Source organism: Sapajus apella, unplaced genomic scaffold (assembly GCF_009761245.1).
Source record: "Sapajus apella isolate SASKATOON/1434 unplaced genomic scaffold, GSC_monkey_1.0 scaffold33, whole genome shotgun sequence".
Lineage (NCBI taxonomy): Eukaryota > Metazoa > Chordata > Mammalia > Primates > Cebidae > Sapajus > Sapajus apella.
Window position 1 is genome coordinate 10,748,598 of NW_022436973.1, and position 14,574 is coordinate 10,763,171.

Sequence of the window (14,574 nt, forward strand, 5' to 3'; positions counted from 1 at the left end):
TGAGACAGGGTCTCCCTCTGTTGCCCAGGCTAGAGTGCAGTGGCACAATCTCGGCTCACTGCAACCTCTGCCTCCCAGGTTCAAGTCATTCCCCTGCCTCAGCCTCCCGAGTAGCTGGGACTACAAGTGCATGCCACCACACCTGGCTAGTTTTTGTATTTTTAGTAGAGATGGTGTTTCACCATGTTGGCCAGGCTGGTCTCAAACTCCTGGCCTCAAGTGATCCACCCACCTTGGCCTTCCAAAGTGCTGGGATTACAGGCATGAGCCACTATCACCAGCCAAAAATTGTTTCTTTAGTGCCTAAAAATATTTTTATCCCCTTTTTGGTGGAGGAAAAATACTGCAGCAGCCCTGCTGATCTGACGACATGAGCAGTAAGTGAAGACACTTTACCCCAGGCCTCTTTGTTCACTGACAGAGGTGGACTGTCATGGTGCTCCAGGCTCTGAACAGGAGCAGCACAGCATTCCCCATCCTCCTAAAAGGGTATCAAGCAAAATAGGGTATTTCTTAAAAAAAAATTTTTTTTTAAAGTAGAGACAGTGTCTCACTTTGTTGTCCAGGTTGATCTTGAACTTCTGTGCCTCCCCCAGAAAATAGCACACTTCAGGACAGGCGTGGTGGCTCACGCCTGTAATCTCAGCACTTTGGGAGGCCAAGGTGGGCGGATCATCAGAGTTCGGGAGTTGAGACCAGCCTGACTGACATGGAGAAACCCTGTCTCTACTAAAAATTCGAAAAATTAGCCGGGTGTTGTGGTGGATGTCTATAATCCCAGCTATTTGGGAGGCTGAGGCAGGAAAATCGCTTGAACCTGGGAGGCGGAGGTTGCGGTGAGCTGAGATCGCGCCACTGCGCTCCTGCCTGATCAGTGCTTTTTTTTTTTTTTTTTTTTTTTTTTGAGACAGGGTTTTACTCCCGTTGCCCAGGCTAGAGTACAGTGGTGCAATCACAGCTCAATGCAACCCTCCACCTCCCAGGCTCAAGTGATCCCCCCACCTCAGCCTCCCAAGTAGTTGGGACTGCAGGCAGACACCACCATTCCCAGCTAATTTTTTGCATTTTTTGTAGAGATGAGGTTTCACTGTGTTGCCCAGGCTGGTCTTGAACTCCTGGGCTCAAGCGATCCTCTCTCTTTGGGATGACAGGCATGAGCCATCGTGCCCTGTGAAAATAGGGCATAGGACCTTTCTAAAATTGAGAGGGAATGATTTCTTAGAAACCTTCTTCTTCTTCTTCTCTTTTTTAAAGAGAACAGAGAGCGGTAAGAAAAGCTCATTGTCAAAACATCTTTTGTTATGGGGCATTACTTTTGTGATCAGTATATGTTCTTGAACATCCTGGGGTGCTTTCTAGAAACTTGCTACAGTTTCCAAATGCTCACACAACAAGAGCATTTCCTCTGTTCTGTGAGGGCCACCTGGGCTGGGAGAGGTCTGTGTCTTTTCTTTCCTCCGGCTTCCCCGAAGCTGTGTGGGACAGTGGAAAACCACCACCACCCTGTCTGGAGAGCCAGCGTCTGGTGGGGTTGGCAGATACCCTGAACCAGAATGGCTCATTGTCACCAGCATCTCCTTCAGGCTCGAGCCCCTTCCAAGCTGCAGACCTCCACCCCCACAAATTCGAGGATGCTGAGGTGGCCTTTCAACTTTATTATCTGGGGAAAAAAATGCACGCAGCACTCATAATTTAGTGGTGCAGGCAGGAGAGCTGCCTGGTGCCACAAGCAGCAACTCTGCATGCAGGGCCGGTCTGGGGACGCTTTGTTTGTGTCAAGGGAAAAGCTTGCGGGAGTCGGGAGCTGCTACCTGGGTGTCCACGAATGAGGGGAGGCGCTGCTCCGTCCTGTCAGAGCTCTGGCTGCAAACTACCCCTGCCAGGCAGCCCAGAGAGCCGACTCCGGCTCTGTTTCTAAGGACAAGGGAGATCTAACAGGAAGGGAAACATTTTTCCTGGGCTGGGCCAGGAAGGAGCAGCTCAAAACATCCAGATGGTCCCTGTGCCAATGGCTGCCCTTGTGACTGCCACAGCTCTGACCAAGACCTGGAAGGGATTCATGGTCTTGTGGCTAAGTCCTGTTCTGTTTTACAGCTAAACCCCTCACTCCAGCTCTTGGGTGCCTCTTTCACCCAGAACTAGTGGGGTATTTTGGGCAGGGTGCTTTCTGCAGCCCTCGCTGATTTTCATTGCTTTTTGTTTTGAATGGGGGACCCCTGATAGCTTTGTCAAGCCTTCCACTTAAGGTACCGAAACTCCGGCAGCTCAGACCCCGGCAGCTGAGCATTTAGTGGCTGTGGCTTTTACACTGGTTCTTGACCCACCCTGACTCTTGTCAGCCCGATGGGTCCTTTTCATGTGGGGCCCAGATAGGCCCCATCACTCCCAGCAAAGAGTGAGCGGCTCCAGCAGACCTGACTCCACGGGCGGGTGGGTGGGCCAGGGCTTTGTAACCAGACCTGGAGGGTGCAGGAGGGTTTCCGACGCCTCAGCAGCTGATGTCTGGAGATCAATTAGAGATAATGGCTTTGGGTGGACTGGAAGAAGCATGGCCAAGCTTTTTCCTGGTCATGATGGTGTTTACCTCATTATCGGGCTTTTTTTTTTTTTTTTTTTTTGAGGGTGGGAGGGCATAGTGTTGCTCTGTGAATTTGTGCCGGCTGCTTTGTTTTGCTCAGGGTGACTGGGTGTGGATCCTGGTGGACGGGTAGCACCCCTACCCCCATTCAGACTGAGAGGCGCACAGCACAGCCTCTGCTCATGGCCCACGAGACCCTTGTCCTCCCTGCAACACAGCATCGTGCTGTTTTAAAGAAATTTCCTAGGCCGGACTTGGTGGCTTATGCCTGTAATCCCAGCATTTTGGGAGGCTGAGGCAGGTGGATCACCTGAGGTCAGGAGTTCGAGACCAGGCTGACCAACATGGTAAAACCCCTTCTCTACTAAAACTACAAAAAAATTAGCTGGGCATGGTGTCGGGCACCTGTAATCCCGGCTACTTGGGAGGCTGAGGCAGGAGAATCGCTTAAATCTGGGAGGCAGAGGTTTCAGTGAGCCGAGATCATGCCACTACATTTTAGCCTGGGCAACAAGAGTGAAACCCTGTCTCAAAAAAAAAGAAAGAAAGATATTTCTTCCTTCATTCACTCAAAAATCATTTCCGAGATTCTTACTACATGCTGGATGTCATTGCAAGCATGGAGGATACCACAGTGAATGAGACAGATAAGGCGCCCATCCTCAGGAGCTCACAGGCCTGGAGATGATTAACAAGGCAGTATGAAAAAAATATGCAAAAGGAAGAAGTTTGGGGTAGAGCATTAAAATAGAGAAAGATGGCACATTGTGGCTCAGGGCGAGATGGCCTCTCTGAGGAGGTGGCATCCGAGCCAAGGCCTGAATGCTGAGAACTGGCCAGGTCTGCAGAGATGAAGGGGGTGGCATTCCAGGCACCAGAGGCAGCCCGTGCAAAGACTCTGGGTAGGAACAGCAGGGGGACTGGGATAGAGGCGCAAGGGGGAGCTATGCCTGGGAAAGAACACAGAGCTTCAGAGACCACTCCCCTTGGACCTACCAGCCAAGTACCCACATGTGTGGTGATCTTTCTTTGCCAGTGGGGAGCAGGGCAGGGACCTGGGCCTGTCTCAGGTCAAAAGTGGTTATCCCAGTCTGAGAAGGAAAAAAAAGAATGTGGAGATGAGCACCTGAGAAGGAGTCCAGCGACTCTGGTTCTAGGTGTGCCCTTGCCCTATGACCCATCTAACTTCTTTTATTGCAGTGCAGTGGTATGATCACAACTCACTACAGCCTCGACCTCCTGAGCTCAAGTGATTCTCCCACCTCAGCCTCCTGATAGTTGGGACCACAGGTACGCACCACTGTGCCCAACTAATGTTTGTATTTATTTTATTTTATTTATTTATTTATTGAGATGGAGTCTCGCTCTGTCACCCAGGCTGGAGTGCAGTGGTGTGATCTCGGCTCACTGCAACCTCTTCCTACCAGGTTCAAGCGATTCTCCTGCCTCAGCTTCCCAAGTAACTGGGACTATAGGTGCCTACCACCACGCCTGGCTAATTCTTTTGTGTTTTTAGTAGACACAGGGTCTCACCATGTTAGCCAGAAAGGTCTTGATCTCCTGACCTCTTGATCCACCTGCCTTAGCCTCCTAAAGTGCTGGGATTACAGGCATGAGCCACCATGCTTGGCCATGTTCTAAACAATTTTTTTAAATTTATTCTAGCCCAGGATGTGGTGGTGGGCGCCTGTTTGTATTTTTTTGTAGAGATGGGGTCTTGCCATGTTGCCCAGGCTGGTCTTGAACTCCTGGGCTTAAGCAATCCACCCGCCTCAGCCTCCCCAAAGTGCTAGGACATAAGCCACTGCCCCCAGCCGTGTTATTGGAACAGCAGGTTTGGGTCAGTCATCTGTGGCTTTCTAATTTTGCATTTTCATGGAGGAACCCTTTTTTTCAAGGGACCGTCTTCTGAGGAGGAAGCTCAGTGGGTCAGGGGTCAGCAGCAGGCAAGCATGTTGCTGGCAATACTGGGCATGGGGCCCAGAGCCCCCTTACCTGCCCCTCTCATCCCCAGCAGCCCATCTGCTTCCTCCTGCACCACCCCAGGAACAGGCCTGGGCAGCCCTGAGCTTTGGCCTGAGGTGCCGAAGACAGTTGGGGGGAGGGACTCCGCCTAGCACAACCAGGAGCAGCCTCCTCGACAGAAATGAGTCACAGAGCCCATGCCCTGCCATCCCCATGGTCATTCTAAGGCTCTGGCATTTAGAATGGCTCTAAATACCTCAAGAATAAATAAGATAGAAACATAAGGTGTTCTTTAACTGGGATCCTCCTGTGGCTGAGGAAGGGCCAGGCACACTTGTGCAGCAGCCATGACACTTGTCCCTGCTGCAGAGTCCCCAAGTGAGGAAACTGAATGCTTGTCTGCTCCCCAGGCACCGCAGCATGCACAGCAGGTACCTGGACATGGCACCCCTGTGTCCCCTTCAAAGAGTCAAGAGGCTCCTATGTCCTCTTGAAAGAGAAAAGGCCGGCTGGGCACAGTGGCTTACGCCTGTAATCCCAGCACTTTGGGAGGCTATGGTGGGCAGATCATCTGAGGTCAGGAGTTTGAGACCAGCCTGGCCAACATGGTGAAACCTCATCTCTACTAAAAATACAAAAATTAGCCAGACGTGTGGCAGATGCCTATAGTCCCAGCTACTTGGGAGGCAGGAGAGTCACTTGAACCCGGGAGGTGGAGGTTACAATAAGCTGAGATCGTGCCATTGCACTCCAGCCTGGGGTACAAGAGCAAGACTTTGTCTCAAAAAAAAAAAAAATTAAAAAGAGAAAAAGTCACATAGGAGTTGGTGGAGGGGTGGGATCCTTGCCGTCTAGTCCACCCGCAGACAGGAGCCCTGTGAATAAGCCAGGAATGCTTTTGACTACAGGCCCCCCAAAACCCAGCTGACTATAGCAAAACATGAAGTTACTTTACTCCTAAAACAAGAAGAATGGAGGAGCTGCCGTGGGTGCCATATGCAATGTTGGGTTGGAGTCTCTGTGATGTTGCTGACGTTTTCCTCGTGGTTGCAAGTTGCCTGCTATTGCTCCAACCTTCTTGTGCACATTCAAGGCATTGTGTTGATGTCTTATTGCTGCAAGAGGGTCCCATGGTTCCCAGTTGTAAGGGAGGCTGGGAAAGAAGGAATTTCATGTTTCTACCCTCTGTGGTTGAGAAAGACTAGGGAGAATGTTGATTCGGGGTATAATATTAAGAACACCGGTTCACAGTATCTGCCACACCCTGGACGCCCATCAACTAAACTTTGACAATCTGTTTGGGCGTTAAGATGCCAAAGGCTTGGGCAGAGAAAAAGAATGGTAAGGAAAGGAAATGGGGGAAGTGGGGAGGAAAGGGAGGCAGGCGGGGGAGCAGGAACAGCCATTGTTGGGGACCTTCTGTGTGCCAGGTACCCCCAGACACAGAATTCAGTCCCTCACCACATGTGAAAACTGAGGTTCAGCTTTAGACACCTTACACATAATTTGCTTTTGTGGGGTTTTTATTTTTTCGAGATGGAGTCACGCTCTGTGGCCCAGGCTGGAGTGCAGTGGCGTGATCTCAGCTCACTGCAACCTCTGCCCCCTGGGTTCAAGTGATTCTCCTGCCTCAGCCTCCCAAGTAACTAGGATTACAGGCATGCACCACTACGCCCAGCTAATTTTTGTATTTTTAGTAGAGACAGGGTTTCACCATGTTGGCCAGGCTGGTCTTGAACTCCTGACCTCAGGTGATCCGCCTGCCTTCGCCTCCCAAAGTGCTAGAACAACAAGGGTGAGCCACTGCACCTAGCCAGTAATGTGTCTGAAGTCATAGAATTAGTAAGAGAGCCCTAGTCTCTCCAACCTTAATGCTGTTATTTCTCAAGGGAAGGGGTAGGGGAAGAGGAAGGAAAAAGAAAGCAGCAGTCATCTTAGAGATGAGGGAACCAAGGCTTGGAGAGTTATGTCACCTGCCTGAGGTCACACCAAGGAAGGGCCTGAGTCCAAACAGAACGTGTCCACAGCCATACACTCCCTGCTCCACACCTGGGCACGAACTCCCAACACCATATTCAGCCCAGAAAGGTCCCCTTGCAGCATCCCCGGCCCCAGAGCCTTTGGCCAGCATCCACACCAGACCTATGGGCTCTGCCATGAAGGGCCTGAGGGCCAAGGCAGGAGGTGCTGCTTGCCCCTTTCTCCTGGTAACCTGCCCCACGTTTCGCGAAGTTTCCTTGGACGGAGGCGAACGTAGGTTAGTCTCACAGGCCCTGGAGGATCCTTACCTCTCCTCTCCTGCTGGGGAGTCAGCTAAGAGTTTCATCCCTTCCGGCTTCCAAGGCCAGCCTCCTTCCAAGGCGTCTGTGGAGAAGCCCTGGGGTCCCCTGAGGCAGGGCCTCACAGCAGCCCCAGCCCATTCCCAGGGCCGACCCAGGGGAGATCTCTGGCTGCATCCGACTTGCTGTGGTGGATTCCCAGTTCTGCTCTGCTGGAGGTCGGTGAAGCACAGCACCACATGGTCTGGCCCAGTGGACCCACCTGAGCAGGGCCCACCAACCACCCTGGAGACCCACACATCTTGGTCCAGCATGGCCACTGGCTTCTAGCTCCATGACTACGGATGTGTCCCCTGCTCTCTGAGTGCCGGTTTCCCCACTCTTGGGTGACTGCATCAGTCACTTATTTCCCTCCCAGAAGCCCCTCGTCTTCATGTGCACAATGGCAATTAACGTCAACCTTGTTATTTGGTGGATTCAATAACACATACACACCGCCCAGCATAGGTGCCTGGTATCCAGTGGGGTCGCAGTAATTGACTACAACAAGCTCCAGGCTGCTCAGCCATGGAACCTGACCTGGCTTGCTCTTTCCCCTTTGGAAACTTCTACTGGAGCATAACACACATTCAGAAAAAAGCACGCATCACTCAGCTTCACAGCTCAGCCAAGTTCACAAACTGACCCCACCTCCTGTGACCCATATCCAGATCAAGATACAAAACATCGGCACCACCCGAAAGACTGCTTGTGCTCCTTCCAGTCACTGCCCCTGGGGCAGGGTGACCACTGACCTGACGTCTAGTAGCATACATTGATTTTGCCTGTTCTAGAACTTTCTATAAATGGAATTGTACGGCATGTGCTTGTTTACTCACAGGCATAAGTGCGTGAGAGTCTTCTATGTTATGACATGCATCCATAGTTTGTTCCTTTTTATGGCTGAGTAGTATTTCATGGTATGGGGGGACCACAATGTACCCATTGTTCATTGGCGGACAGCTGGGGGCTGTTGTGAATAGTGCTGCTATGACCAGCCTACCAGTCTCGCATGTGTTCTTTCTTCTTTACTTTCTTTCTTTTCTTTCTGTCTGTCTTTTGAGACAGGGTCACGCTCTGTGGCCCAGGCTGGAGTACAGTGGCACAATCACAGCTGACTGCAGCCTTGATTTCCTAGGTTCAATCAATCCTCCCACCTCAGCCTCCAGAGTAGCTGGGACTGCTGGTGCATGCCACCATGCACAGCTAAGTTCTTTTTGCAGAGACAGGGTCTTGCTGTGTTGCCCAGGCTTATCTTGAACTCCTGACTTCAAGCAATCCTCCCACCTCAGCCTCCCAAAGTGCTGGGATTACAAGCGTAAGCCACCATGCCTGACCTACTATGTGTTCTTTAGGGAACATCTGTGTTCATTTTGTCGTGTACACACCTGCAAGTGGAAATGCAGGGTAGGCCTTGGTGTTTTGTCTGAGTCTCTCCAAGGGCATCAGGAAAGAAGGGAGGCAAAAGAGGCAGGGGCACACCCCATGAAAGTTACAAAGTGTGGCTGGTGTCCAGGATGGCATGCTTCATTCTGAGCTCTGTTGAAGACCTCAGAGCTGTGCTGGCAGTGGGCAGGACAGGTGCCTGAGTGAGGCAGTGATTCATCCCAACTATGTGCAAGATGGCTCTTCTAAGAACCTGTCCCAGCCCTCAGAGCAAATGGCCCAGTTGGGAAAATGAGGTTTAATGCGGGAAACGGGAAGTACCACAAACGTGTCAGTTCAGAGCCAGCTGAGCGGCAGTCTGTGGAGGGATCTTGATTTAGCTGGGGTGGAAGGTGTCTTTGTTGACAGCCCAGGTGTTCATGAGGTGGACACCTATTCATCCTTCAGTGCCCAACTTAAATGTCACCTCCTCAGTGGAGCCCTCCCAGATCTGCTACGTCCTTCTCATATCCTGGGCTTTTCCTTCCTAGCGGGTCTCAGGACTGTCAAGTATAAACTGGAATACTCCTCCCGTGACCCTCATGCAGATCAGGATCCCATGACATCACTTGTTTAACCTTTCTCCCCTCACTGGCCTGGAGGCTCCATGTGATCAACCCTGGGTCTGTATTGTTCATTGCCGTGTCGCCTGCATTTGTCATGGTCCCTGGTGTGTGGTAGGGGCTCTGTACATATTTGTGGAGGAACACAGGCCTAAAAACATACGTGGTCAAAGGCATGGAGGGGTCACACACACACACACACACACACATACACACACACATACAAATATAAAAGAGACAAAGTCTTGCTCTGTCACCCAGGCTGTAGTGCAGTGGCATGATCTCAGCTCACTGCAACCTCTGCCTCCCAGATTCAAGACATTCTCCTGCCTTAGCCTCCCAAGTAGCTGGGACTATAGGTGCACACCACCATGCCCAGCCATATACATACATATATATATATATATATATATATATATATATATATATATATATATTTGAGACAGAGTCTCACTCTGTTTCACAGGCTGGAGTGCAATGGCATAATCTCAGCTCACTGTATCCTCCCCTTCCCGGGTTCAAGCAATTCTCCTGCCTCAGCCTCCCCAGTAGCTAGGACTACAGGCGCCCACCACCACGCCCAGCTCATTTTTGTATTTTTAGTAGAGACGGGGTTTCACCATGTTGGCCAGGCTGGTCTCAAACTCATGACCTGAAGTGATCTGCTTACCTCACCCTCCCAAAGTGCTGCGATTATAGGCGTAAGCCACCATGCCAGGCCAGAAAACATATTTTAAAGCCATAATACTAAGACAGGAATAGGTAGCAACAGAATAAAATAAAAATCCACACATAATAGAAATTTAGTATAAGACAACATTTCCAATTAGTGGATAAAGATGAATTATTTAAAAGATGGTATTGCCGGGCATGGTGGCTCACACCTGTAGTCCCAGCACTTTGGTAGGCCAAGGCAGGTGGATCGCCTGAGGTCAGGAGTTTGAGACCAGCCTGACCAACATGGTGAAACTCCATCTCTACTAAAAATACAAACATTAGCCGGGCGTGGTGGTGGGTGCCTGTAGTCCCAGTTACTCGGGAGGCTGAGGCAGGAGAATTGCTTGGACCCGGGAGGCAGAGGTTGCAGTGAGCCAAGATCATGCCACTGCACTCCAGCCTGGGCTACACAGCAAGATGTGGTCAAAAACAAAACAAAACAAACAAAAGCATAGTGGATCATGTGTAGACAAGGAAATTAATGCTTAGAACGGTTTAGGTATGGTTCCTAAAGTCACCCGTCTAATGTCAGAGCCAGAATTTGAACTAGTCCCATGTGACAACACTGTTCATTGGGCCTCCTCACTGGTCTCCCTGTCAACCACTTCTGCCCCTTTATTTTTATTTATTTATTTATTTATTGAGACAGAGTCTTGCTCTTTTGCCCAGGCTGGAGTGCAGTGGCACTATCTCGGCTCACTGCAACCTCCACCTCCTGGGTGCAAGCAATTCTTCTGCCTCAGCCTCCCAAGTAGCTGGGATTACAGGTATGCACCACCACACCCAGCTAATTTTGCATTTTTAGTGGGGACAGGGTTTCACCATGTTTTCCAGGCTGATCTCGAACTCCTGATGTCATGATCCACCCGCCTCCACCTCCCAAAGTGCTGGGATTATAGGTGCGAGCCACTGTGCCTAGCTACTTCTCCTGTTTTATAATCTCATCTCCCCTGATCTAAAAACATAATTGAGATTACATCCTCTCCTCACTCCCATCGTAAAGCTCACACACCTCATGGGGGTGTTCAGGAGGTTGCATGCTTGGCTCTGTGTGCCCCCCGACTCTCATCCCTCCAATCCTCCCTCGGCCCACATTGCTCTGGCCACTTTGACCACCCCTCCTTTCCTCAGCAGCTTTGTACCAGATGCTCCATCTGCCTGGAAGACAGTGCCCCCAGGTCTTCACCCAGCTGTCAACTTCTGCCCTCTGGGGATTAGGACACCCGGTGGTTTCCTCCTGGGAGAGCTCTTCCCTGCTCACTCAGCCCAAAGCCCACCCTAGCCTCCACCCTCCACCCCCATCCTCTGCCTCTCCCCTACCCCTTGTCCCCACCTCACCCCTTCTCTACAGGATCTAACAAGAGTCATGCATTGACTTTAGTTATTATTTCCCTCTCTTATTTTTTTGAGACAGAGTTTTGCTCCTGTCACCCAGGCTGGAGTGCAATGGCATGATCTGGGCTCAGTGCAACTTCCACCTCCCAGGTTCAAGCAATTCTCCTGCCTCAGCCTCCCGAGTAACTGGGATTACAGGTGTGCACCACCATGCCCCGCCAATTTTGTACTTTTAGTAGAGATGGGGTTTCACTGTGTTGGCCAGGCAGGTCTCAAACTTTTGACCTCAGGTGATCCTCCCACGTTGGCCTCCCAAAGTGCTGGGATTACAGGTGTTAGCCACCGTGCCCCCGCTGTTATTTCATCTCATCATTTAGGACAGTCAATTAGTGACAATGTTTTGTAGAGTCCAGGATAGTTGTGTTGTGGAATTTCTCCTTCTGGATTTCTTGTCTGGTTATCTCTTGAGGAGCAGATTCAGGTGAAGCGTTTTGGGGGAGCACACGGCTCAGTTGATGCTGTGTTTTCCACTGCCTCCCTTTGGGAGCTGAGCACATCATGTCCGTTGGTGCCACTTTGGAGGCTACTAAATTTGATCACTTCATTGGCAAGTGTCTGCCAGGTCGCTCCATTGTGCAGGTACATTTTCTCCTCTGTCATTAATAAGTCATTTACGGGGACAAATCTTTTTTTAATGCTTTGAAATGCTTGAACAGTGTCTGCTCTGGGGACACTAAGATCCTGTTTGTCCTAATAATAAATAGCAAACCGGAGTCCCATGGCCGGGTCTCCACTTGTGGGACATCTCACTTCATAAAGGAAACTGCATCAAAGGGGTTGCTGCTTAAAAAGCCCCATCAGAGCATATGCCAATCATCTGTTTACAAAAGCACCCAGTGTCTTCAGAGGCTGGAGGGGACGTGTGGCAGCATTGCTCCCCTGAAGCAGATGGGAGTAGCTTTCTCTGCCATGGTCTCCCACCAGGCTGGGGCCAGAAGAAGGGACATATCACTAGGAGAATTCGTGGTCAAGAAACTAGGTCACTGGATTCGTCCTTGGGACTCATGCTGTGGCCACTTTAAGGAAGTGGGGGAGTGGCACAAGGACACAAAACAACCTACACAAGGTTACTCCAGGAGTGGCAGCTCCTGCAGGAATAAGGATCTGGGAGATTTCCGAGGGCTTTCAGTGCACACACATGAAAACTCACCTAATTTGCAGTGCTCCTCAACAGCCAGGTTTCTGCAGGGCTCTCAACTGTTTTCTGTTGGTTGAGCAGAACTGCGCTGTTTTATCTCCGGGATGGTAAATGAGTTCACATTTCATGCCTAGAGAAAATCACTGCTCTGCCCTCCTGGGCGGTACTAGCTGTCTTTTATTAGTCAGAGAAGAGGTGGGTTATCTGGGTTCAATGCCACCTTTGAACTTCAGTTGGATTTGGCTTTATATTTCAAGCTCAGATGTCCACCACTGCGTGAAATAGTAATTCAGGCCGGGAGAAGTCAAAGGTCTCTGGGAGTGTGGTGGGGAAAGAGGGAAATCCTGAGCCTGAATTATCTCATTTTCAGAGTGAGGATGGACAGTTCCCGTGGTGGAAACAATCCCATTTCCTGGAACAACTTAAGAACTATGGCCACTAGTTTGTTCTAAAAATCATGATTGGGCACCAACACGTTTGGATAAATAAAGCCTCCCACCTGCCCCACACCACTGAGGATGAGATCTAGTAAACCTGGGAGAGTGAATTGGTTTGAAAACATACTTGATTTCAGGAATAAAAGGTGCTAATGAGTAATATGCCTAAACCCTCTTTGAAAAAGAAAGTGTGAGTTTTCTATTGACAGCAGAATCTTTAGCATGTGCGGAAGGAAGCCTGCGTGGTGTTAATGTGATGTCTTGTCATCATTTTCTTTTTCTGACGCGTAAATGCTGGGCTCCGAACCTGTGGGGTTGTACTTCCCACTCGCGGCTGTAGAGGGAGCCTTGTTTACCACGGATTGTTCACAATGCGAAGCTTTCAGAGGAAGAAAGAAAAAGGCTTTTTACAGAAAAAAAGTTGGAGGGTTAAAGGCAGTCTGTTTCAAAATTGCAAACAATCGCGGTGGCTGTCTCGTTTTCTCTTCTCTGCTGGTTCCACCGTGAATGAATGGTAGCGTAAAAAGTCAGTAGAAATTGCCCTTCCTCTTCGGATGCGACCGAAGGAATCAGGAGGTGGGATCGTCGTCGGTTTTTTTTTTTTTTTGGGGGGGGGTCAGTTTCCCCACAGAATTCCACGAGGTCAGCTCCCCATCCTTGTGAAAGCACAAGGTTTTTTTCGAGGCTCATCTGTTGTAGCGGAGGGTCTGGATTTGGAGGGGTAGGGTGGGAATGGGTCCCCTGACCCATTTTCTCCATCGGGGTCTAATTCTACGGTTTGGGTACGAGCGTGTTGCGTCTAGGGCCGAGTCCGAGGTTGCTCGGAGGTCCAGGGCCCCCACCCCGCGACGCTCGTCCCGCCGCCTTCCGCGACGCTCGTCCCGCCGCCTCCCGCGCCTGGGGCAGGGGTCCGTCCGCGGGGAGGAGGACCCCGCCTGGGATCCGTGTGGCTGCCCTCCCCGGCGGTGCGGTCTCCGCGGACAGTACGTGCCCGGGTCTGGGCTGGAGCGGCGTCCCCGAGATTATCCTATTACTTTACAACTGTGGCTCGCGCGCCGTCAGGACCCGGCCCCGTGTGGGCTGGCGAAGCACAATGACCGGCAGCGGGGGCGGGCGCGCGGGCTCTCGGGGTCGCGGAGATGTTTGGGTCGAACAGGTGAGCGCTGCCCGGACACTCGGGCGCCCGCGGGGGGCGGGGAGGAGGGCGGAGGGGGTGTAAACTAAGTGGTGGGAAAGAGACAAAGGAAGAGTGAAGAGCGAGACGGTGCGGATGGGGGAGGGGGAGGGGCGCGGAGGGGCAGCCGGTGGGCAGCGCGCCGAGGAGCTCGAGCTTGAACTTGATCAAGCACCGGGGGGCCCTGCAGTGGGGGTGGGGCGGGGGCACGGCAGAGAGCCGGCCACGTGCCTGGCTTTCCCAGCCCGGGGTCTCGCTCCAGCCGCTCTGGGGAGCCAAGCCCCGGGGCCCGGCAGCCCCGCCCCACAAGTACCCGCGTCCCTGGGGACCCGAGAGAACGCGCCGGGGTCGAGGGCTGCCCAAAGGGCCCGGGCATCGAGAGTTCCCGAGGGCGCCTGAGTCACTTTCTTTGGGCCAAGTCTCCCTCTCCCGGCCTGACCGCAGACAGCCCGCCGGGTGCCCGTTCCCCCCAGCCCCCACCGGACCCAGAGACCGCGGCCTCCGAGAGCGACGGGTAGGCACAGATCCCACCGCCTTCTTTCCGGGCTCAGCCTCCTGCAAGGATCTTCTTCGAAGCGCTTCCCCCTTAAGAGCGCGCTCCCCACCGAAGCGCTCGGCAGCGCGTCCAGCGCGCCCTTATCCCCCACTACCTGGCCCAGCGCCCCCTCCTTCCTCCTCCTCTCCCCTCGCGCCTCTCACCCTCCTTTCTCCTCTCCCCTCTCCCTGGGTGCCTCCTTTTCCTCTCTCCTCCTTCCCCCGTGCCCACTCCTCCCTCTCACCCGCCCCTCCGCCACCTCCTCCGGCTGCTCCTCCTACTCCCCCTGCCTGCGCCCTCCCTACGCTCCCCTCCCCCCGGCCCCCGCC

The 14,574-nt window shown here is 52.2% G+C and overlaps 1 protein-coding gene across 4 annotated transcripts in view; it reads left to right on the forward strand.

Moving 5' to 3' along the window:
- NOL4L (nucleolar protein 4 like) overlaps positions 1–14,574 on the forward strand; it is a 144,186-nt gene that overhangs the window by 89,564 nt on the left and 40,048 nt on the right. The window contains exon 1 of one of the 4 annotated variants that reach the window (XM_032295266.1): positions 11,206–13,112. The exons of 2 other annotated variants lie outside the window; for them this stretch is intronic. Coding sequence is in view for 1 of the 2 variants with exons in the window: in XM_032295263.1 (XP_032151154.1) it covers positions 13,630–13,692 (63 nt within the window). In the remaining variant the exon portion in view is untranslated. Of the gene's footprint in view, positions 1–11,205; positions 13,113–13,605; positions 13,693–14,574 lie in introns of those variants that run through there. One more of the 4 variants, XM_032295263.1, reaches the window with a different exon arrangement.